Source organism: Camelus ferus, chromosome 4 (assembly GCF_009834535.1).
Source record: "Camelus ferus isolate YT-003-E chromosome 4, BCGSAC_Cfer_1.0, whole genome shotgun sequence".
NCBI classification, from domain to species: domain Eukaryota; kingdom Metazoa; phylum Chordata; class Mammalia; order Artiodactyla; family Camelidae; genus Camelus; species Camelus ferus.
Genome location: NC_045699.1, coordinates 57,648,292 through 57,672,899, shown reverse-complemented (window position 1 = coordinate 57,672,899; position 24,608 = coordinate 57,648,292). Strand labels below are relative to the sequence as shown.

At 50.1% G+C, this 24,608-nt stretch overlaps 1 protein-coding gene across 7 annotated transcripts in view; it reads left to right on the top strand.

The window, feature by feature from the left end:
- WHRN (whirlin) overlaps positions 1 to 24,608 on the top strand; it is an 80,112-nt gene that overhangs the window by 47,512 nt on the left and 7,992 nt on the right. For 3 of the 7 annotated variants that reach the window (XM_032478275.1, XM_032478272.1, XM_032478271.1), the window contains 5 exons: positions 10,804 to 11,006; positions 12,075 to 12,108; positions 13,284 to 13,496; positions 14,384 to 14,593; positions 17,342 to 17,374. In XM_032478275.1, the coding sequence (XP_032334166.1) occupies positions 10,804 to 11,006; positions 12,075 to 12,108; positions 13,284 to 13,496; positions 14,384 to 14,593; positions 17,342 to 17,374 (693 nt within the window). The remainder of the gene's footprint in view (positions 1 to 10,803; positions 11,007 to 12,074; positions 12,109 to 13,283; positions 13,497 to 14,383; positions 14,594 to 17,341; positions 17,375 to 24,608) is intronic. The other 4 variants (XM_032478274.1, XM_032478273.1, XM_006186030.2 and 1 more) reach the window with 2 other exon arrangements.

The following is a 24,608-nucleotide window of genomic DNA, read 5'->3' as shown; positions in this document are numbered from 1 at the left end:
TCACCCAGATGAGACAGTGGAAGCTTTTTAGTGTTCAGATCTTTTTGGCTAACCATGAGTGCCACTGTATTTGGAGCACCACCACCTGTGTGGTAGGCAGGATAATGAACCCCCAAAATGTCTCCATCCTAATCACCAGAACCTGTGACTATGTTAGATTAAATGACAACGGGAAGTTGAGATTACAAACGGAGCTAAGGTTGCTAATCAGCTGACTTTGAGATGGAGAGATGATTCTGGATTATCCAAGTGGGCCCATTGTAAAGGTGGAAGAGGGCAGCACAAGAGAGAACCAAAGAGATGGCTGTATGAGAAGGACTTGGTCCTGGCTTTGAGGTTGGAGGAATGAGGCCACCATCCAAAGAATACGGATGGCCTCCAGAAACTTGGAAAGAGCAAGGTAATGGGTTGTGTCCTAGAGCCTCCAGACAGGAACTCAGCTCTGCTGACATGTTGATCTTAGTCCCACAAGACCTGTGCTGGATTTCTGACCTCAGGAACTGTAAAATAATAAATGTATGTCCTTTTAAGCCACTAAGTCTGTGGTAATTAGTCACAGCAGCTAAGGGGGACTGACTAATACAGTACAGTGTATCCCCAACACCTACCATAGTGCTGGCCCTTAGGACGTACTTGGTTCTTGTTTAGATACTTCATTATATTCACTCATTTGCCCCGTCTTACAGGACACAAAAGTAGTTTTACAATGGCCACATTCATACCACTGGGAAAACAAACCAACTAGGTTAAGTTTCTGATTTGTTTTCAGTTCATTGTATCTGTGAACTGAGGGTTTATAGTCAAAGTACTGTGTTACTTGGCTTGATTCTTTCTTTTTCCCCCTTCGCCTTAGTTCTGTTATTCATTTAAAATAGGTTCATTTGTTTCTGCTGGATTCAGTGGGTTTTCCCGGCACATTTATTGATTTAATGTTACTTTTTGATTAACAAAAACATCAAAACTGTACAAAAAAGACATACTCAGAATATTACTTCTGCCCCACATCCCTTCTACCCACTCGGAACCATTCCTTGCGGGTAACTAAATAAACTAGTTTCTGGCTTATTCCTATTTCTTTTTGCAAAAATAAGCAGATGCATGTATATGTTTCTCCTTTCTTGTACAGAAGGTGGTATGTGGTAGATATTCTTTTTCACCCAATTTTTAAAAATTTGGTATCCTGGAAATCACTGCATGTCAATGCAGGAAAATCTTTGTTGTCCTTTTTTACAGCTGTATACTGTTCTGCTGCGGGGCTGTGCCATACTTTTATTCAACCACTCTCCGCTGTCTGGGCATTTAAATGCTTTCAATATTTTACAGTTATGAACAATACTTCAATAAGTAACTGTGTGCATATGTGTTTTCTCACTTTTCAAAGTGTATCTTTAGGGTAAATTTTTAGAAATGGGATTTCTGTGTCAGAAAGTAAATACATGCTGTAATTTTCTCAGTATCGGAAAATTCAACTCCACAAGTGTTGTTCCATCCTGAATTCCCTCCAGCCAAGTCTGGGCATGTCTGCTCCCCCATAGCTCCCTGACAGGTACTGTCAAGTTTATAATTGTTTCCAATCTAATAGGTGAGAAATGGTATCTTGATGTGGCTTTATTTGGCAATTTTCTTACTGTGAGTGAAGTTGAAGTTCTTTTCATACGTTTATGAACCATTTTTATGTCTTTTTTGAAACTCATTCCTGTCTTTTATTATCCTTTTGTTATCAAGATTTTGGGTTTTTTTCCCCCTAAAATTGAGAATCATTTATAGATTAGACCTTACTAGCCTTTTATCTGTGATATATATTACAAACATTTTCTCCTTGCTCATCATTTTCTTTTCACTTCGCTTAGAGAGGTTTTTGTCAATGTACAAATTTTTAAAAATTATTATCATTTAGTTTAATTACCAATCCTTTCTTCTGTTGAATCTGAGTTCTCTTTAGAAAACCTTTTTTAGATAGAGAGGATTTTATCCATTTTTTAAATACTTGTAAATACATTTTTCTTTTTAAATCTCTGATCAGCACGCTGGCCCTGAACTCAATGCCGATCTGATTTATTCTTGTGTAGGGTGTAAGTTATGGACCCAATTTTCTTTCTTTCCAAATGGCTACATAGTTATCCTAGTGCTGTGTATTAAAAAGCCCGTCTTTGCCACAGTGATATGTGGTACCACCTTTAACATATACTGCATTTCCATGTGTCCTTGGACCTATTTCTAGTCTGGTCCCCTGTCTGTCCATCTGCTCAAGGGTCAGTCCCCCACCATTCAATTACAGAGGCTTTAGAGCAGGATTTAGTATCTGGTACCCCTTTCTGCAGCAATTCTGTATCAGCGTTTTCATAGCTATTCTTGCATTTTGATTTTTTAAGTAAAGATTATTATTTAAAAAGCAATAGATTCATTTTAGAGTAATTTTATGTTAACTTTAAAAATTGAGCATGAAGTACAGAGTTCCCGTACATCCCTTGTCGCTCCATCTTTTCACACAAATTCCCCCGTTATTAACGTCTTTCATGAATGTGGTACATTTATTACAATGATGAGCCAATATTGATACATTATTATTAATTCAAGTCTATAGTTTACATTAGGGTTCACTCTTGGGTGTTCTACATTCTATGGGTTTTGACAAATGTATAATGTCATGTATCCACCATTACACTATCATATGGAACAGGTTCATTATCCTAAAAATCCTATTCATCCCCCCCTCCTTCCCCAAACCCCTGGCAACCACTGATCTTTTTACTGTCTCCATAGTTTTGCCTTTTCCAGAATGTTGTATAGTTGAAATCATACAGTATGTAGCCTATTCAGATTGGCTTCTTTCACTTAATATGCATTTAGGGTTCCTCCGTATGCAGTTTCATTTTTTCACATGAACTTTTATGTCAGTGTATGTAACAAAAGCTTATTGGTATTTTTATGAGAATAATGTTAAGTTTTCAAATGAGAAAGAACTGACATCTTAATGATGCTGACTCTTTTCCAACAACAGAGCATCTTTTTTTTTTCTTACGTGTTGAGTCCATTTTGAGTGTTTTACGTTTTCTTCACATATGTGTTGCACATTTCTTGTTACGTTTATCCCTAAATATTTTCTCTCTTTGATCGCCATTCTAAATGAGGTTTCCCCTTCAGACTGGTCACTCTGTGTACGTGAAGGCTGTGGACTTGAACTTGAGGACTCACTGATTCTTGCAGGGCTGTGGAGCAGCACAAAGCAGGTGAGAGGGCTGGGTTCCAAGGCCGGCTCACTGGGAAGCCTCAGACCCATAACATCTCTTCTCCACCCCTCACCCCAGTTTTCTCTCTTCCACAATGAGGGGCTGGATAAGTGTGCACCATTTCCCAGAGCATAATTCCAGCCAAAACAAAACTGTGGTTTGTGTTTTTACCTCTTTGTCTTCTGTTTGATTGAAAAAACTGGATACTCTTTCCCTGCGGCAGTTCACAGAGCGGAGCTGCAAGTACCCAGCCTCCCCACATGCCCCGGCCTTGTCAGACTAAACCTTTACATAAATGAAAAATGTCTCCTGCCTGTCTGCAGAAACCAGAAGGGGCAAGGGGACTAACTTGCTTGTTTGTGTATTTGGTCACCCACTCATTTAATTGTTTCTTCACAAGTTCACTGATTCTGTCAGGCACTGGTCGGGTGCCTCCCATGTGACATGCAAGGGGGACGCAGCCCTCTGGCCCTGACTCAGTGCTTACAGCCCAGTATGGTCTCAAACCATGATGAGGGCCGTGGGACTGTTATTGCAGAAAGTTCTTTTGGACTGTGCTGGTTCTGAGTGCCTTTTGGGTCATCTGAAATGTTGAGTGGGCAAAGACAAGTCTGTGGCTCCGAACAGCAGTTGGGCTGGGTTCAAATCCTGCTCTGCCATTTGCTGGGTGTCCTTGGGCAAGTGACTTCACCTCTTTGAACCTCACCACCCTCATCTCTAAAATGGGCTATCCCATCCGGGCCCTGGGTGGTGCTTATTAAGTGTAGAGCCAAACGGTATGAAGTCGGGTCTAAGTGAGGTACTTAGCGGGGTTCAATAGCTGTTATTCCTCCTGGGTTTGACCTTTGGCTGTGTTTCCTTGGAAACCAGACTCTCCTCTCAGAAGAACTCTGAAGTGGCTTCTTTCCCCCTGCTCTGACCTTGACTCAGAGTATGACCTTGGGCAAGTTCTTTCCCCTCTCTGGACCTCAGGCTTTTCATTTGATTGCCTACGGATTAAAGCAGGCCTTCCCTGAGGACTGCCTGCCCCATTCTGAATAGAGTAAGCAGGACTGACAGTGGCTGTGCTGGCGTCAGAAGGAGGAAGCAGAAGGAAGTCAGTACGCACCAGCTTTGCCAGTTCCATCTGTGGCATTTCTGATTGGGTTCTGCCTTGTCAGAGCAGAGAGGGCTGTGTGATGAGCTCACAGACCCAGCCCTCACCCCCAGCTTGCTTGCTCCAGGAACCTTCTTAGCATTTACCTTGAGTTTTTTTTTTAAATGCAGACAAAGTTTGCTGACTTCTGAACTATTGGGAAAAGCTAATGTCTCATTAAAACTACCTTGCTCACTTGAACCAAAAATATAAAAATAAAAAAACCCAGGCCCATTAAAGTTTCATACCTGACATGGAAGATTATTAAAGATTCATAATTGCAATAAAATTCTTGAATAGAATTTGAATTTTCATTGCAGTGATGTTACAATCAGTGGAGTCCTCGTTTGAGGCCACAAAATCCATTTCAGTGAAGTCTCGAGAAGGAGGTGAAAAGGGCCTGAAGTCTGCTGCTTTCGGGTGCGCTGATGCATGCCTTTGGCAGGGATGCATCCTGTCTCCCAGCACAGCACACAGACTGAGGGTTTGGCGGGTGTCTCCCCTGACTGCCTCTGGTGGGGGAGCTCGGCGCTGCTGCTTTCTTGCTGTGGGTTCTTTGGGCGCCTTTGTTCCCTTCACCAGCCACAAATAGAGCACCTACTGTGTGCATGGCAGATTGCCCGGGGCTGAGAGGTCACGTCAGAGGTGGAAGGATAGGTTGGTTATTCTTCAAGGAGGAGCTGGTGCTGGTTGGAGCAGGGGCTTGGCAAGCTGGTTGAACGAAGGCCAAATCTCAGATCTTGTCACTTCACTTTCCAGCCTTAGCCTCCTCAGCTGTAAGATGGGGATAAGAGTATGTGCCTCATGGGTGTGGTTAACATGTGTGGGTCTATTGAAGCTGAAGGCAGGGCTCCCGGAGGAAGCAGGTGGAAAGGCGGAGGGGTATGGCCTTGAGTGACTCAGAGGAAGCAGGTTCAAAAGATCTGGTTGGTGAGTGACTGAGCGGTCACTTCAAGGATAAATGTGGTTTTTCAAAAATGCAGCTAACATTTACTGAGCACCTACTGTATGCTGGATACTGTTCTACTTGCTTTATATGTGTTCATTCAATAAATATTCATCGAGCACCCACCATGTGCCAGGTGCTGGGGGTACAGTGGAGAGTGTATTAACTCATTTAATCCTAAACTCTTGATGCTATCCCCATTTTACAGAGAAGGTAACTGAGGCCCAGAGAGGGTAGGGAAACTACCCAAGGTCACACAGCTAGGAAGTGGAAGATTCTGGAATTAGACCCTGAGGACAGACTCCTGGGTCTGTGCTCATAATCACGCACCAGATGGCCTCTCATTCAGTCAGTGTAATACTTCATCGATTGGTGGTCTTGTTCTTGTTTTGAGGGAAGGAAGGCTTAGAGCAGTAACATCATTTTCCCCAGGTCTCTTAGGGAGTAATGAAGGACCATTACCAAGGTCAAGTCACTCCCAAGCCTGCTGAGCTCTCTCCTCTTTCCAGGGGAAGCGAGAATTCACTGGGTCTGAGGCCCAGGAGAAGTGAATTTTTACTTCCTGGTGATTGGTTGGCCAAGTTCAGGGGAAATCAGTGTCCTGTCCTTGTTCAGCTCCCTTCCCGCTCTCTCGGAGCGTCCCAAACCCGAGCCTGTCATTCGATGGGCTGTGGATGATGGAGGAGTCTTTCCTCTGCCTTAAAATGAAGGGCATTCCCACTGTCCACCCTCCGCTCCCCCAGCACTGGTGATAAATAGGATGCCCATGGTGACAAATAAAATAAAGCCTTCTTTATTCGTTTATCCTTCCACGTCCTCCCCGTCGGTGCCTGTCTGCAGGCTGAGCAATATTAGACACTCGATCACACTCTGCTTCTGTCTCTTCCTTCTCCAGGGGGTCGTGTCCTGACGAGCTCTGGGCGGGTGGGTGTTTTCTTGGTTAATCAGCCTCAGGGTCTAGGCTTTGCCGTGGCCTCGCTCTGTGGCCCCAGACACACCCTTGTGCTGCCTGGGCCTCAGCCTCTCAATCTCCACATCTTCCCTCTTTACCTTGATCACCCCCATGTCATTTAACTCAAAGCTGGCTTCCATGGGAAAGAGAGAGTAAAACTGCAATGAATAAACACCTAGAGCTCTTTGTTGGGGCTTTTGGGGGAGGGGGGTGGCATTAGGGGAGGAGCCAGATGAAGAGTTTTGAACATGTCACCTCCAACTACACATCACACAAACCAAAGGAGAAGGGGAAGTGAGTAGAAGTGAGCCCGGGGGAGTAGGGAGGAGGGTGTCTGCCACTCCTTCGCAGTTACTGAACGCCTCTCGTGTGTCAGGCACTGTGCAGGATAAAGGTGGTGTGGGGTGGGGGAGAATACAGGAGAAGCTGAGCTCAAATGCTGGCTCCTTGTTCTCATGTGACCATGACCCTGAGCAAGTTGCTTGATATGTCCCCACCGTTTGGAAGGGAAGTCACTGAAAAGCTCTTGAAAGCCTCTCACGTGTCAGGCGCTGTACCAAGTGATCCAACTCGCTTCTCGGTGACCTGGGAATTGCGGCCAGGCACGTTTTACAGATGAGGAAGCACACTCAGAGTATACTTGAGCTGTGCAGGGCCACACAGCCACCTTGTCCTGGCTGCCTGACTTATGAACAATGGACATCTTTCTGCTGCACCGTAGGGGTGGGACTCCACAGCCGGCTGGCCTCAGGCTGCTGTGAGCAGCAGGGGAGACACTGGATTTATTTGAAAGTGGCTTGTGAACTCTGAATGACAGTGAGCAGGCAGATGCCTGTTCTGACAGGGCTGCCGGACCTCAAGAAGCTTTCCAATAGGTAAAGGGAATGAGAGAGAGCAGGACACAGAAAAAGGAGTAACTCGGACCAACTCAGATGCTGCGGAGGGATGCGTGGAGACCCTGAAACCAGCCCCGTCTGGAACTTGGGTTTTAAAACAGACCCCAGAAGAAGGACAAGAGAGGATTGTCAGGAGATGCGGAAGACAGGCTCACATGCCCCATTAATTTGGGGTTTCTGGAGTATGACTCCTACTTCACACATGTTCCGCAGGTGGATTGCACACGAACCCCGTGCTGCCTCTCACAAATCCGGCAGGGATGTATTTATTTAACAGGCACGAGCAGGGAAATGTGATTAGCACAGCAGACCTGTGATTTCATGGCTAATGCTTGCGAGGAGGCTGCAGTTAAGTGGTACCCCGGTGATTTCTAGGGCTACATAAATAACGGGTGCTTGGCTCAGGGCGAAGGAGAGTAACCGAAGTCTGGAAACCATTGCACTAAGTCAGCACCCGACCCCGCCAAGAACCATTGCTCCCAGAGGTGACTGTCACCCTCACCGCAGGGTTGCCAGATTTAGCTAATAAAAATGCAGACCGCCCATTTTAAATTTGAGTTCCAGCTAAACACCACTTTTTTAATGTACGTACATTGCAAACAATATTTGGGACATTTCGCCCCTTCCCCCAGCCTCACTGTGCAGGGCCAGGTAAGTGCTCGTGGAATTGAGTTGCTTCCCCCAGGCCTGGACCTGTAGGGGAGAGACTTGCTTACAAAAGGATGCCCTCTCATGTCTGGTCTCTCAGATGCTACCCCCTTTAATTAAACTTCTGGGATGAAATAAAATGTGTGGGAAAGGTTAAAATGGATTCCCTTAGCTTAACAAAAGCCAAAGCTATTGAGTGGGATACTTAAGAAAACAGAGCACTTCAGCAGATGAAAAGGACAGCCTGGCTCCAGTTGGGAGCTGTGGGGTGGGGGGACAGCTGGGGACGGCAGGGGAGAGGGAGAAAGCTAGTTGGGCAGAGGCGAGAGGTGGAGCCGCTACTCAGGGAGACAGACTGGTTAATGGCATGGGCACCAGTGAGCCCACCCTTGCCCTGTGAGTTTCCCTCCGTTCTCTGTAAGGCCCGAGAGCCTGTGGAAGGTCTCCTTTGACACAGCTCTGCTTCTTAGCATCAGGGAACGCCAGCCGGGAGAGAGGCACAGTGGGAAGTGGCGAAATCCACACCTCCACGCATAAGCATATATTGAGCACTTGCTGTGTGCCAAGTCCGAATCAGGTGTTCTCACCTCTGGCTCTTTACGAGGAGACCAGTTGGGGCTGCCTGAGTTCTCAGGGACTCAGATTTCTCAAATAGGGAGCTCAAAGATGTGGAAAGAGAGAGAGAATTGTAGATGTTGCTGGTGGCATTGGGAACAGATGTTGATGACTGTAGAAACTTGGGGGATAATCCTGGGCTAGGATCCCCTTTTCACACAGGCGAAAACTAAGGGACAAAAGCTACTAGGGCTTTGCTTGATCCCACATGGCATAAAAGTAGCAGAGCCAGGATTTTAATCCGCGTCTGATGGTCTTTGAAACCTTTCACCATAGCATTACGCTGCCTCCTGGATCATATAGGGGTTGTTGAGGTTTTTAAGCTAGGAAGGTTGTTGCGAAAGCAAAAGGTTGAGGGAACATGAATCTGGTGCTAGGTCTGGGAGCACTTCAGATGCTGATGCGTGGAGGAGGATGACGACTCAGGAACCCAGGTGTGAGGAGGAGGGAATCCAAGTTAGTGGGTGGAGGAAGGTGAAGATGGGGTGAGACTTGCTGGAGGATCTACTCAGGGCAGTAAAATCACAGTTGGTGATGGGGGTGGGTGTTCAGAGCTAGGTGAGAAGGAACGGCAGGATGGTGGCTGTGGGCTTGCTGGAATTGAAGCCTGACAGCAGCCTAGTAGTAGAAAGAATTAGGGCCTTGGGGCCAGCCTGACCTGGGTTCGCACCCTAGCTGTCCTCTTCACTAGCTCTGTGGCCACCGACCATTTACTTAACCCCTCTGAGCCTCCATCTTCTCTCTGGTGAGATGCAGAGCAATGGTACCTACTTGACAGGATGCTGAGGATATTAAATAAGGGAAAGTATGTAAAGGGACAGACAAGGTCCTTGACGTACAGACAGCATCTGGTAAAAAGTGCCTTGAAATCTGGGGCTCCAGGCTGGTGTCTTGTGCTGGTCCCTGCTAAGCTGCCAGAGAGATGGTCTTGGAGCTAGGAATGAGGGGAGTAGGTGTCTGACTTTTCATTCATTTGATGAATTTTTATTGAATTCCCACTGTGTGCTGGGCCCTGGGGACACTGTGGAGAGGCTGAAGGGAAAAGCCAATTATAGCACAAGACAGAGCCTGCTGAGCAGCATGAGAGCAGAGAGGTCTCTGTCTTGCTCAGCATGTGTCCCAGCACAGAGCCTGGCACATAGTAGGTATGCAGTAAATGTTGCTGAATGGGGTTGTGGAGGCAAAGATGCAGTGGGCCTCCTCTGAGCACATCAATGCTGGTGTAGAAGGGAGACGGAAAGTCTGAATGTGTAACCACTTTCTGTTCTGGAAACTCCCCAACTGCAGGAAGGTGTTAAACAGAAGACAGGAAACTGGGGACCAGGGTTTCAGTTCTCAGCCTCGTCATCACGTCTTCTTTTCTCGTCTTTTTCTTTCAAATTCCCTTTTGGCTCTCCTTTTCCAAATTCTACTTTGAAAAACACTGGAAAACCATCCTGGGGGAGGGGGCGTGACCATGTGCCATCAGTGGGTGGAAACACTGGGGAGAAGGAAGAGCAGCCATGGATAATTGATGTTATGGGGCTGCCCTTCAAGGCCACGGTGAGGTGTGACCCTGGGCAGCCCCTTCCAGGCGCCCATAGGTTAGTGGAGGAAAAGCACTGAACCTTCTGAGTTAAATGTGCTGTGTGTCCTTCCACCTGCCCGTCTCCCACTGCAGCATCTTCCCAGCCAGACTCTTCTGGTTTTGTCACATATTTATGTTTATGAGAAGGGTAGTTTTTTTTTCCTTCTAAGTTTTTAGATCCTTTCATTAAAAAATATGTTCTTACACTAGAAGATAAAAAATGCCTTTGTTCGTAAGAATCAAGCAATGTATTATTGCTTTAAGGGGAAGCTGGTTTTCTCACTTACTGTTTTTTTCTCGAATAAATTAAAATGTTGTTTACATTTTAAGGTAATGTAAGACTTTCATGCTTGATGTAAAAATTTTAACAATGTAGAAGCGTAGAAAGAAAATAATTGAAATAGACCTTCATACCTCTTGTCTCATTCTACCCCCAATTCCACCAGCCTTTAGGCCTCTGAGATGGCTTTTGTTTTCTATATAAGGAGACCCTTGGGGGTCTCATAGACTCACCCCTCAAAGCCATAGCTACGATGAGGGGAGGTGCCCTTTCTAGTGACAGGAGTGTGGGCTTGGAAGGTTCAGGGTTGGAAGGTTGGTTTTGCCATTGATTTGCTGTGTGACCCTCAGACATTCACATAACCTCTCTGAGCCTGTTGCTGTGTGATCCTCAGGCATCCATATAATCTCTCTGAGCTTCAGTGACCTCCTTGCCAGGTTAGCGAGGAGGAGAATTGGAATCAGGGCTCTGAAGCCCCTGGCATGAATTGGTGTCCTACAAACAGCCTAGGTGACTGTTGTGTTGACTGTGCAGGTTGGGGACCAGATTCTGGAGGTGAATGGGCGGAGCTTTCTCAACATTCTGCACGATGAGGCAGTCAAGCTGCTCAAGTCATCCCAGCACCTCATCCTGACGGTGAAGGACGTCGGGAGGCTGCCCCACGCTCGCACCACCGTGGACGAGACCAAGTGGATTGCCAGTTCCCGGATTGGGGACATCGCCACGAACTCAGCAGGGTCTGGCCGCACTGCTCACTCACTCTGAGCCCCAGGACCCCAGGGCCATTTCTGAAAGGCAGTAACAGTCCCTCCCACTCCTCCACCGTGGTCTGATCTGTGAAGATTGCCCTGGTTTTCAGAGCCTGTGGTCCCAACCCCAGGGTCCCTTCCATTTGCAGGGCATGACCTTGGACACATCCCTTCTCCTCTCCTGGCCTCAGTTGCCCTTGGGAAGCTGAACCTCATGATCCAGCTCTCTCATTCTTTATTTATTCACCTAATGTATTTTTTGACCCTTAGTTGCTTCATCTGAAAAGTGGGAATCATAACCCAAAGTCCCCATCCTAAAGGTGTGGATGAGGATCCCATGAATTACTTGGGTGAAAGGGTCTCGGAGGTCATAAAGTGAAATATAGTTGTCAGATGGCTGCACAGTGGCTAATACTGTAAAGGGTCACCTTTGGATTTCCATCAAAATTCTCAGACTGGTTGGCGGCCCCTGAGCCAAATATACCTAGGGCATCTCTTTCTCTCACTAGCTCCCTTTTTTCCTTCCCGCCTTCCTTTCACTTGCAGAGTATTATAATTTTACAAAATTAGTTGCCAACATTGAAAAGGACAACAGGTTTCCCGTTGGGAAAAAAAAGCTGGATTTCTGGCTACTTCTTGAAAATCAGGGATTCTGGCACCTTGAGCCCATGGTTTTTTTCGTGAAAACAGGCTAGAGCTGAGCGGCACCTGCCAGATGCATGTCCCCACCCCTCGCTGGGACTGTCCTGACCCCGAGGCCACGTATCAGTTGCCATTTATTCTCACCTCTCCTTGTTACCTGCCTGGTCCTGTAGGGTTGGAAACAACTCAGGAGTCAACCTTGCATGGTTTTAGAAGTGCTATGCATGTGGTTGGTCGGGAGAACAGAAGCTGCCCATCTCTCCAGGGGTTGATATTCCCTTGAGTGGCCCTGGCGAGTGCAGGCCATGCTTCTCCAAAACCGTTGTTCATCCTGCTGCAGATCAGGCGTTTCCTTACCTGTGCCTGTTTGAACTGCTCAGACATGAAGCTGAATGTGCTTGTCTTTCTTCATAGGTTTCCTGGGGATCTCACAGAAGGGACTAACAAGGTAGGGTGATCTCTGTCTGTGGGTCTCTTCGGTTTCTTCATAGCTCTAGGCCTGGCAGGGTGGGCTGAGTGGCTCACGTACATGAGCTCATTTCATGTGGGCGGCCTGCTGACTGTCCGCCCATCTTCCATTCCACACATGCCAGTGAGTGCCGCCACGTTCCAGGCACCGCACTGGACACCAGGGTTAAGGGCACAAACAGAACTGATCAGGTTCCCACCCTCGTGGAGGTTACACCCAGTGAAGGAGACATACATAAAAACGGAATAAACCTAATCTATCTAATCATATCTAATCACAAAAGACATTCAGTGTCATCGAAGCAAGGTGCTGGGTCTTATGAGAGAGAATGACAGATTTGACGCCTAGTTTAGATGCGGGGAGAGGGCAGGGGGCGGAGAGAGGGCAGAAGTTCTCTGAGATAGTGACATGGTGTCTTGGCTGTAAACGGAATGTTAAGTAGAAGTTAGTGAGATCAACATCTTTGCAGGAGTGGGAGGCGGGTGATATAGTCAGAAGGCACAGCATGTGCCAGGGCCCTGAGGCAGGCACCAGGCTTGGCTTTTTGGTGGGATGGCCAGACCACCCAGGGCTTAGTGGGTCGCGTAAGAGGCTTGACTTCTAACCTAAAATGACAGGATGCTGTTGAAGGGTTTAAAGAGGGAAGCAAGATGGGATCTGTATTTTGATGAAGCCATCTCAGCAGCTCTGTGTAGGAGACAGAAAGAGGCAGAGGGGACAAGAGGGGAGACCAGGTGGTGTCTTACCCTCACGGCTGATGATGGTAGAGGCAGTGGCGGGGACGGGTGGAGTGTGTGTTTGCAGACCTGAGCTATGTTTTGGAAATAAAGTTACTATTATCCTCAGTTTACCAAGAGAGATATTGCAACCTGGAGAATAAAATGGGAACCATAGTAATATTGCTTGACAATGAATTGTCATGAGGCTCTGAAGAGGTAACGCGTACAAGTGCTACGTGAGCCATGAAAGCACTTTGCTGCTGCACGAGGCCGTGTGCTCTGAGCACATCCTGTTAACATCTGCAGGTGTACCGCATGGGCCGAGACCTCAGAAGGACCCACCCCATCCCTGTGCAGTGTGGTCACCAGCTTGGCCTGGCCATTTAGTTCCAGAGCAGCTCCGAATACCCAGGCCTCTGTCTTGCTGTCTTTCAGCTGGGGTTTTACAAGGGGCCAGCTGGCTCCCAGGTGACCCTGAGCAGCCTGGGAAACCAGACGCGGGTGCTGCTGGAGGAGCAGGCCCGGCATCTGCTGAACGAGCAGGAGCGCGCCACCATGGCCTACTACCTGGAGGAGTACCGCCGCAGCAGCATCTCCGTGGAGGCCCTCGTCATGGCCCTGTTCGAGCTGCTCAACACGCATGCCAAGGTGACCCGTGCCTCCCTGGGCAAGGCGGTGCTGGGGGCCCGGCTTCAGCTCTGCAGGGCTCTGCATCCTTCCCTGCTGCCCTCTGTCCCCCACTCCTTTACGGAGAACCCAGAAAGAGTCAGGCCTAAACTGAACCCCAGGCAGAGACTGGTAACTGAGACAACCCCCCTGGCCTGGGGAAGCCCGCAGACTCCTGGGGAAACCGCCAATTACAGTTCCTGTGACCGAGGCCCTGACGCAGTGGGTTTCCATGTTGAGTGTACATTTAGAATTGTCTGGATTGCTCTTAAAAAGCGCTGTCCAAGCCCCACCCCAGGCTGGCTAACTCCACACATCTGTGGATGGGAGCCAGCCACCGGTCATTTTTTTAATACATTTTTCCCCCCATTTTTAAAAATTGAAGTATAGTTGATTTCCCAGCCACCAGTAATTTTTATAAATCACCCCCTAAGTGACTGTGCTGTCCTGCCTCCTTTGGAAACCAGGCTCTAGAGGAAGTCCTTTGAGGTTCAGAAGTTACAACAAGGAGAAAGTGATTGGATCTGCTGGGCGTGGTTACATTTGGGAAGACTTAATAGAGGAAATGCAATTTGGAGAGAAGTAGGGGGAAGGGACAGCCAAGAGCTTCCTGTTCAGGAAGCTGCAGCCATTTGTGCACACTGAGATGCCAGGGAGGAAGAGGTGAGAGGCAAGCAAGGTCAGATGACACTGGGCCTGGTGTCCAGGTGAAGGTGTTTGCACTTTCTCCTGGGACAGTGGGGAGCCATAGAGGGTTAAGGAGGGAGGCCAGTGGCCAAGTTTGCATGCAGGTCATTTGGGGTAGCAGGGGGCCATCCCACCTGCTGGTGGAGCTCCCTGCTGAGTGCCCCACTTGTCCCTGACTCCAGTTCTCGCTCCTCTCTGAGGTGAGAGGCACCATCTCCCCCCAAGACCTGGACCGCTTCGACCACCTGGTACTGAGGCGGGAGATCGAGTCGATGAAGGCGCAGCAGCCCCCGGGCCCTGGGGCTGGGGACACCTACTCCATGGTCTCCTACAGTGACACGGGCTCATCCACAGGCAGCCACGGGACCTCTACCACCGTCAGCTCAGCCAGGGTGAGCTGTCCCTGCCCCGTCCCTGGCTTGACAGCCAGCAGGAGGGGAGTTAAGATACTGGCTTTGGAGTGAGACCCATCCACATTCAAATCCCAGCACTGGGATTCTGTGCTGGGATTTGACCCCTTGCCTGCTCTGTACCTTTCTGAGCCTCAGTTTCTTCCCTTGTAAAAACCTCGTAATTGTTGGGTGCTCGCTGTATGCCAGGCACAGGCTCTAGGACACAACTGGTGAACAAGACAGATGTGGCCCTGCCTCAGAGGCTCACAGTCCAGGAGAGGAGGCTGGGGGAGGAAGATGAAAAACGCAATAATGAGACAAATAGAAAAAATAATGCCAATCTGTGGGAGGGCACTCGTGGTGATTGGGACCTTCCCTGCGACACACCCCCAAAACCCAGCCTGACTTTCTCTCAGACTTGCCAGCCCCCAGAAAATCATCTGGTCCATCTCAGGGTGTGGTTCTGCCCCCAGGATGCTCAGAGGCAGATGAACCCTGGAGGCCTTTGCAAGGAAGGAGCAGAGGAAATGCGTTGTTATCCATCATGGGAAACAGCTGGTTATTAAGGTCCGCGCTGGAGGTCAGGAGAGTGGGCTTGGCTCCGTCCTCTCCTTCCCTGCCTGTCCATCATTCAGCACTTCTCTCCTGGAAAGGGAGTGGGAAGTCAAGTTTCTTAAGCACTGTTACTCCCTGAACTGGGAGCTCTTTCGGGTGGATCTACTAGACAGTGTTCGTTGTCCTATTGGAGGAGCAATTCTGAGGGTGCAGTGATGTCCGCCTGCAGACACAGGAGGTAGTGGGCACAGGTGAGCTTGCAGCCACCAGGAAACAACCACCCTGGGGCATACATGCCTTTCCTTTGCAGACTCCAGCTCCCGGTGTGGCTTTTTTGTTTGTTTGTTTTAATAGCTCTGGGGATCTGAATTTCTGGGGGAATTCTCCTCTTCTACCTCCTATGCCTACCATGCTGAGTCACCTTCATCCCCAAGAGTCCTCATCCATCCTGGGTGACCTGGGAAGCTGCTGTGCATTCCTCTAGGCTCTGGATGTGGCTGTGGTAGAGTCCATGTCATGCTTCAGGACAAGCAGATCACTTCTGGTGCAGGGAGGAGGCTGTCCCCGGCCCAGAGCTGCAAGTTTGGCTTTGATATGGCACACAGCTGATGAGCTGGCTTCAGGCTGTGGGCCCTGGCCCAAGTGTTTGTTTCTCTCTGGGTCTTGCTCCACTGAGATTGGCCTTGATAATGTCCATCTGGGGCTTTAGGAGCCATTGGTCACAGCTCTAAAACCTGGGGGTTGCAGACTGTAATCCTGGGGTGGTCGTTCAGAATCAGGGATGAGAGGTCCAGTGGGTGGGATAGGTGTGCCTAGCTCGGAAGGCAAGAGAGTCAGGTTTCAGTCCAGCTTCTCTGGGCCTCGGCTTCCCTGTGGGTAAAATGGCCTGAGGTCCTTGGTGACTCTGACCGCAGCAGTCCAAGGCTGCAGGATTGGAGAAGTCAGGGTGACTTTTACACCTGGAAAGGGCTCTGGGCAGGGTCCCTGCCTCAACTCAACGCCAGCCTGCACTGACCTTGTCCCAGCCTGGGGGTCTGTCCAGTACCTGGGAAACACTGCCCCTGCCATCTGGGCCCCAGCTGTGGCAGTTGACCCTGCCCTGCCAAAGACCCTCTCTACAGATTGGGGCCCCCTGGAGAAGGCAGACTTCAGATGGGCCACGAGATGATTTTGAGCAGGGAATTTGGGGGACAGGTGAAGGGGTCTCCTAGCTTCTGAGATGTGAGTAACTGTGATAGTCTGAGGCCCACCAGGTAGCACGTGCATGTCAGATCAGGACTAATCAAGACCAGGGCGAGCTCTTGGAGGTGGGTCTAGGAGAAAGCTGTGCAGGCAGGAGAGGCAGTGTGGAAAGAAGGTCGCCTCACTCCGCAGTGCCTCGGTTTCCCTCCTTGCACTGGGGCAGCACTGCTGCTTTCCCCAGCTTGTTGGGAGGAGTAAAGGATGCGTGACATCCCGGAAGTGCTGCCCACACCCCGAGGGCAGAGGGAGCCTGTGTTCTTCCGGATCTGGGGAAACCACCCTGTATCTAGGGCCTTGCAGACACTTGGTGGCTTCTGGAAAGCACTGGGTTGAGGATCTGCCAGTCCCCCTCCAAACTTCATCCCACCCCGGGCGCCCTCCACACGCATAGCCCCGGGCTCCACTTTATAGACCCTGAGCTTCTCTGCCCCTCGAGGCTCGGGCCTCTCAGAAATCCAGCTCTTCTTTGATCAAGTCCTCTGAACAGGGTCCTCCTTCAGGCTCTGCTTTTCAGTAGCAGATGTGACCTTGGACAAGTCACTTCCCTTCTCTGAGCCTCAGTTTTCCCATCTGCTAAGTGGAAATAGTGATCCTAGTCTCAACTGCTTGGGAGTCTGAAGATTGTGCCCAGGTGCATGACTGTCTCCTGAAGGCCCTTCTCCAGGACAAGTGTCATTTCTGCAGAGCAGTGAGGACCACCCCCCAACCCCCGGTTTCCTTCAAGGAGGCAGTTAGAAATGAAGCCATGCCGATTGTAGCTGTGGGGTCTTCCTCATCCCTCTTTTATTCCTGCCCCAAGCATTTCAAGTAAAAAGAAAAGGGATTTGGGGAATCCCTTTGTTTATTGTGTGTGTGTGTGTGTTTGGGAAGGAGGTTTGCTGTGCCCACCCCATCCCTAATATTTATTTGATGTATTTTTCTTTTTGCCTTTTGCTCACCTTTCCTCCCCAGGAGCGGCTGCTGTGGCTTATAGACCTGATGGAGGTACCGTCCTTCCTGTGGAGTGGGGCTGTGGGAGTCCCTTAGCTGGGGCGGAGGCAGGGGGCTGTGGCCTTCTCGACACCCCCTTACTTCTGCACCCAGCCCTGATGGGGAGCCGGGGTTCTTCTCAGCACCCACTGTCTCTCCTGTTTGCCAGTACATCAGGTTTTCTCGGGCTCTGCAGTGAGAATGCCCTCCGTTCAAATCCCAGCTCTGCCACTTCCTTGCTGTGTGACCTTGAGAAGTGGTTTTTTCACCTCTCTGAGCTCAGTTTCAGGATCTGTAAAATGAGGATGATAATTCTTGTGCTGTGGAGCTATTGAGAGACCTCTCGGCCTTTGTATATGCCATATAATCTCACTGTCTGGAATGTTCTCCCTCCCTCTTCACACGGCCTGGATAGCTCCTGTGTGTGCATCAGCCCTTAGCTCACACGCCACCTCTTCCAAGCAGACTTCCCTCATCCTCTCAAGGGGGATGACCCTCAGCCTCTGGCTCCTTCAGCCCCTTGGGCTTCCTGCTGTTATGGCTCTTGTGTCATTTTATTCTAATAGTTTGTACAAGCCTGGCCGGTTACCCTCCTTGACCATGAGCAGCTTGAGGGCAACAACTACGTCTGGAGTCACCTTTGACTCCCTAGTGCTCAGCACGGAGCCTAGCCTATTTTAATAATTTGGGCCTTTCTTAATAATAAGAGTAGCTGGCATTTGTCAGGAGATGCCATGGCTGTGATCATGCTTTCCAACTGTATCTTCTTTGACCCTCCCAATAACTAAGTGTGGCAAGTACCACTATGATCCCCATTTTACAGCGAAGAAAACTGAGGCTCACAGAGTAGTGACTTTCTTAAGGTCACTCAGCTAGTCAATGGAGGAATATGGTTTCAAACCCAGGCCTGCTTACCTAGGAGCTGATGCTGTTAACCCCTGCCATCTGGTTGTGATTCTCCCCTGAAGGAGCTCACCAGATGCTCGTTAAGCATCATCTGTCTGTCTGTATATCTATCTATCCATCCATCCATCCATCATCTCCTCTCTCCTTCTGTTAGCAAATGTCAATTAAGTGATCGCTGTGCACTACATACATTCTAGGAGCTGAGAATACGGTGGTGAACAACAGAGAAATCCTTTCCATTATGGAATTTAGGGTAAAGCAAGGATGACAGACTAAACCAGATAAATAACTGAAACACACAGTATGTTAAGTGGTGAAAAGTGCTAAGGAGGAAAATGAAGCGGGGAAGGGGATTTGGGGAGGGATTGGCATGGTCAGAAAGTGACACCTAAGTAAGACTTGAAAGAGGTTTGGGAACTGGCCCCGCCCACAGCTGCGGGAAGAGCATTTCCAGCAGAGGGAACAGCGAGTGCAAAGGCCCTGGGTGGGAGTGTGCCCAGAGTGTCTGAGCAAAGTCCAGGAGGCCCTGAGCCTGGAGCAGTAAGTGAGGAGAAAGGCAGTGGCGAATTATACGCTGAAGACTTTGAGTGAGATGGGAGCTGTTGGCAGGATAGAGCAGGGGCTGACACGGTCTGCCTTAGTTCTGTTAGGATGCTGCTGACTGCTGAGAACAGACAAAGGTGGCTTTCTACCAAGAACAGGTTCATTCCCAGAAAGGGCTTGAGCTGCTAAGAGATGTGATGATGGCTCTGCAGGCACCAGCTCTTCCTGCTGCCTGGCCAGCCCTGGCCTTGGTATCTCCTGAGAGCCCCCTCTCTCCACACACACAAAATAGGTCTCAGACTAGGCACCCCATGCTGCCTGCATATGGAGCCACAGGACAGAAACCTCCTCCTGGAGGCCCCTCTATCCAGGAATGCAGGGCACCAGGCCCATCCTGGGAGTCAGGAGCCCATGCCCTTCATATGCTCTGTCCCCACAATGCAGTGCACCCTCAGGAAAGCCCTTCATCCTCTATTGGCCCCAGTCTCCCCATCTGTATCACCCAGGCAGACCCCAAGTTTCCTCCACCTCTTAAAGTCCCCTTTATTGGGAGATTCTGAAAAATATTCCAGGAGAGGCATCACAAGGAATGGAAAACCTGTGTTGCCACCACTTGTCTATGTATTTGAACAAGCACTGTATCATTCCTCCCAAGAGGGAGCTGGAAGTAATATTTACTTATGCACCACTGAGTGCCAGTCACTGGTCTGCAACAACACCATGTATTAGTGAGCTTTCGCTGCAGAGATGCTGAGTAACAAACAACCCCCCCCCCCAATCTGGATGGACAACCACCAAAATCCCTTTCCTCGTGGAGCATTCATGCTTTTCACATCTCCATTAAAATGCTTGTTGTATTCCTTTAACCTCTCCATGAGTGTCTTTCCCTGTAAACAGGGAGAGCTGGTGGGGTCAGGCAAGGACCTCATCTTTTTCCTGTCTGTGTCCCCAGTGCTATCCCAGGGCCTGGAACAGAGTGGAGTTCCAAGGAAACGTGAAGCAGAAAGCAAAATGAAACCTCATTCCCTGGCCACTCAGGATTATCTAACATTCCAGCCTTCTGAACAGTTACCTCCCATATCGTAGGAAAATGTCCTTTACTCTGGCACTCAGACAGGCAAGGTGGCAGGCAGCTGGCTGTCGTGACCCAGATGCCCCAGATGGATGCCCCAGTTAGAGCCGGTTTCCACTTAGCCCAAATTCCCTGGATCGAGCTGCATGCTTATCCATCCCAGGTTAAACGTGGCTCACTCTGCAGCCGTTTTCACTCAAACCACACACAGTTGATCAAAGGAAATCAGATGTAGCCCTGCCCCTTCAACAAATTGTGTTTATTTTCCATTTGTCTAATAGGGGCTCAGTCCTGGGAATTTCTCTGCTGCCTCCAAACAGTATCATTCCCCTCCCAGAAAGATGGCAGCCAGGAGAGCTGTGCAAAAAGAGAATGGCCGGCCCGGCATTTCTTGAATTCCTCGTCTAGTGTGGCGAGCCGGCCCGTCACAGCAGGGCTTAAGTGCACGGGCTCTGGAATCCCACACACCGGGGCTGGCTCTCCCGACTAGCAGCCGTGGCATCTTGGGCAGGTGACTTAAGCTTTTAGAGCCTCAGTTTCCACATCGGTACTCTGGGCTGATAGACCGGCCACCTGTGGATTGTCATGAAGGTTCGGTGAGATCAGGGACAGACTTGCCGGTGTGGAGTACGTGGGAGCTGATTCTGTGGATGCTCTAAAGCTGGCAAAGGGCACTGCAGAGGACTGCAGAGAAAAGGGGGGTTGTAGAGAACAAGACCTAAATTGTACACACAGAGCAAATGCCATTGAGGTTGGGGTGGCAGCTAGGACTTGTCCTGGCCTTAACCACCGCCCTTCTCCTCCTGGATTTGAAGGATTTTGCACTCCAGGCCTCTCATTTGCCTGGAAAGGGGCTCCTGAGCTGTCAGAGGATGCTGGGGATGGGGCCCCTGCCTCTAAAGGCCTTACTGCCCTGTCTCTGGCAAGCTGGTGGAGCCCTGGGACCCGGTCTCAGAATAACAGTTTTAAATGTTTAAAAATAAAACACATAGGGTTACAAAGGAAACAAAATCAGATCATGAAATACCGTATTCAAAATACAGAAACAAATCATAAAACGTGTGCTTCTTTATTAGCACATCCAGTAACAAGGTGTGACATCAGTCGGTAACGGTTGTAATGATGAGGCCATGCTGAGCATAAATGGAACTTCGCAGCGTCTGCAGTGTGATATGAAAGCCCTGCGACAGAGGCACAGGCGCTGCTGATTCTCCTGGGCTGTGTTGCCTCCATTCCTGACGGAAGGAGATGCTACATTTTGGTTAGAGGTTAATGAAAATAAAGATACAGCATTTTCCCCCAGCCAGGTTCACTGGCCCCTGACTCCTTCCTGAAGCCCTGCTTTCCAGCGCCTGTCCCCAAGGCTCTTCTGGCCCTGACCTGGAGATCCCAGGTCACCCACTCTGTCCACTGAACGATGCCCTTTTCCTAAGACCATTGGGAGGGAGGTGCAAGGGGGTGGAAGGAAGCACGGTCTGTGCTGGGAAAAGGCAGTGACCCCTCGTCTTAGGAAGTCTTCGTGCACAGGCGCCCTGGGGGCTTTTCTGCTTCTGTGGTTTGGTGGTCGAACATTAGATCAGGAGTGGACAAGTTGCTAGAAGGCCCAATGCCGGTTCCCGAGGCCTCAGCCTAGCCAGTGAGTGGGGGTTCCTGTCCCTGTGTTGGGAATCGTGTCTGTCCTCTCCTCTGCCCCTCCCCCCAGCTTCCAGACATCTACCCCACTCTGTGCTTGGAGAAGCTGGGAGTAACACGGTCCACCTCCACAAGCGTGGCCATCACCCCGGGGTCTGGCCCCATGATCCTTTGGACCCCAAGGCCTGTCCCCTCCAGGCTGGGCAGCCCCCTGTCCCCAGGATGCCAGGACTTTCTGGTTCTCTGGGCTCACATCACTCCTTCTCTCCTAGCACCCCATCATTCCTGGGGTGACAAGCCTCTCTTCCCTGGTCCCCGCTCTGGCTGGGCCACCAACTCCTGCTTTTCTCGAATTTTCCCTTCCTCTTTCTCCCTTTGCTTTCCCCTTCTTGATCTTTTCTCCTCAGTCACCTCCCTTCTCTTTTTTCCCTCTTATTCTCGCTCCTCCCTTCTCTGGTTTCTCTCTCTCCGACTGTCCTCTTCCTCTCAGCAGCCCCACTGTGACCTTCCAGAAGCCTTTGTGACTTGGTTCCTCAGTTTTCCCATATATAGAACAGGGAGGGCGCCCCCAGCCTCACGCCTCTTGTACATTTTGGGGCTGAGGTGGGGGGCGGGGAGCCTGCTGTCCTGACATTAGAGTAAAGAAGCAAGAAGAACAAAGAGCTGAAAATAGCACCTTTATGTAAGAGCCCTTCCATCATAATGAGGAGTGGAGGCAGAGGAGCCCAGGAATTGGGCTGTAAATGGGGGAGGGGAGGGAAGATGAGGAGAAGAAGGGGAGAGAAGGGAGGGGAAGGGAGAGCCTCATTTTGCTGAGGTGGCACCCAGACCATGCAAGACCCTATGGGCTTCCGTTTCCAGAATTAGGAGTCCATCTGGCAGAGGTCGGCACGGGTGATTGCCCTTCATGATTTCATTTCATTTTCGCCCCACACTTCCTTCAAACCAGACTGCTGGGATATCTGGCCCTGATTGGGTCAACTCAGATGGAAAGGAGTTCTCTCTGAAGGGAAGGGTATTTTCTGAATCACCACAGATTTGAGGAGGAAAGAGATGGAGGATCAAGGGCAGCAGGTCCTGACTCTTGTGGGAAGTGGTCTGGATAACCTTGAATCGAGTTCAACTTCCTGCTCTGTCCTTGCTGTGTGACCTTGGGCAGGTGGCCTTCCCTCTCTGAGCCTCAGTCACCTCAGCTATAGAAGTGATGAAGTGTCCCATTAATTGAGCTGCTAGGTCTAAACCCTTATCTGGGCTCTGGCCTCAGTGGATGTGGGAGGAGGGGTCCCCAAAGAACTGGGTCTGAGGGGGTTGGGGAGGAGGCTAGGATGCATGGGGCGGCTCCTGCATGAGCTCTGACCTTGATCCTCCTCTCCAAGCCTGTTCAGGAAACATTTCTGCTGACGCATCCCCAGGGTTCTTAGCCTGCTGTCTGCAGCTATTTCAGATGCACTAAGAACATGGCTCGGGGACCCGGGGCTCCTGAGTGTCTGGATTCAGCAGATGGAGTTTGGCAGGGCTGGGTTCCAATCTGTCTGCCATTTGCTCCACTTCAGGCCTTCTTCTCGGGGCTGGATGTTTGTCCTCACTCCACCCTCACCCTCCCACCCTTCCATCCCTGCCTTCCGTCTTGGCTCCAGAATGCCATTAATAGCAGAGAATGACTGGGGCCAGGGGCCAGCGATGGCTAGGTTCTCTCTTGTTACAGAGAGCGTACTGGGACTCTTTGGTTCCTACAATATCAGGGCCATATCCAATTCTAGGGTTGGGGTAAGGTTGTATGGGCTTTGGGGTCCCCCATCATGGGTTAGAGGTTAGAAGCATCATCTGCTGTAGAATGGCCGTGTGGCCTTGGACAAGTCACTACCTTCTCCGAGCTTAAGTGTAAAAGATGTGAACAGGGGCAGAGTGCCGGCCTCCCAGGTCACTGGGAGAATCAAATGAGATCATGTGAGTAAAACACTCATCAGGGGTCTGGCTATAGGCCCTCCACAGTTTGGAGTTCTCTGATGCCCTACTTTCTAAGGGAAAGTCACTCCCTCCCTGTAGTGCTCTGCAAAGACATGTTTATGTGTCAGGCGCTGGATCCCTCCTGCTCCTTTCCCTCCCCCCCAACCCCCATTAAAACTGCCTTTCCCATCAGTGACCCGAGCAAGAGCATGTGGGCAGCTCCGGTGCTCATGGCCCTCTGCTGGGTGTTCGGGACATGATGACTTGCTCATGTTGTATCCCCTTGAGCTTTCCTCATAAGTCAAGGCTGCGTGATAAATGCTTGTTGAATGACTAGATGAATGTTCAAAGTTCCTGATGTGCCAGAACGGGACAGAACCCCATGGCCTTGGCCCCACTGCAGACTGTCTTCTAAGCCCCAGGGTGCCTCAGGCTGAGTTTCAGGGGCGGTTGGCAGTGGCTATGTTAGAACATGGCAGAGGCCCCTGTTGTCTTGGCTGAGATACGTCCCAGGTCTCTGACTCCCTCGGGGCCTCCTGCCGAGGCCAGAGTAGTGACTACAGTCTTGGGAAGTCATTGTGTATAACCTGCCTCTCCATTCACCTTCGCCCTGGATGCTCTGTGTTGCGCAGCTGAACTTATTTCCAGGGAGCACTGGATTCGTTATGGTTTGGGAGGAGGGGGTGTATGGGAGGACTACTCTTTCCTTCCATCTGGGTGCTCCCATGGGCTAGGGCATATTGGGCAGACTTTCAGTTGCTGGGGCTGATTTGCAGGATCCCAGGCTTCTGATGTGACAGTCGCCTCCCCTCATATATTGTGCCAGAGGAGGGACTGCGGTTTCCCCATTTTACAGATGAGGAAACTAAGGCACAGAGCAGTTCAGTGGTTTGCTCATTGTCACCCAGCTCTGCCACTCAGAGAAGCCAGAACCGGCGCCACTGATCGGTGGATGGGAGAGCAGCCCTCCCCTCCCCCGACCCAAGGAGTCCCCCCCATCGCTGCGTCACCAAGGCTGACGGCAGCTTCCTCCTGGGAGGCGGTGTGCAGGAGACAGGGTTGGAGAGAGCAGGAGAGATCAGGAGGCTGAGGTTTACACCTAAGCCTCAGCTTTGTTGGTAAAACAAGGCAGTTGTCCTAGCTTGACAT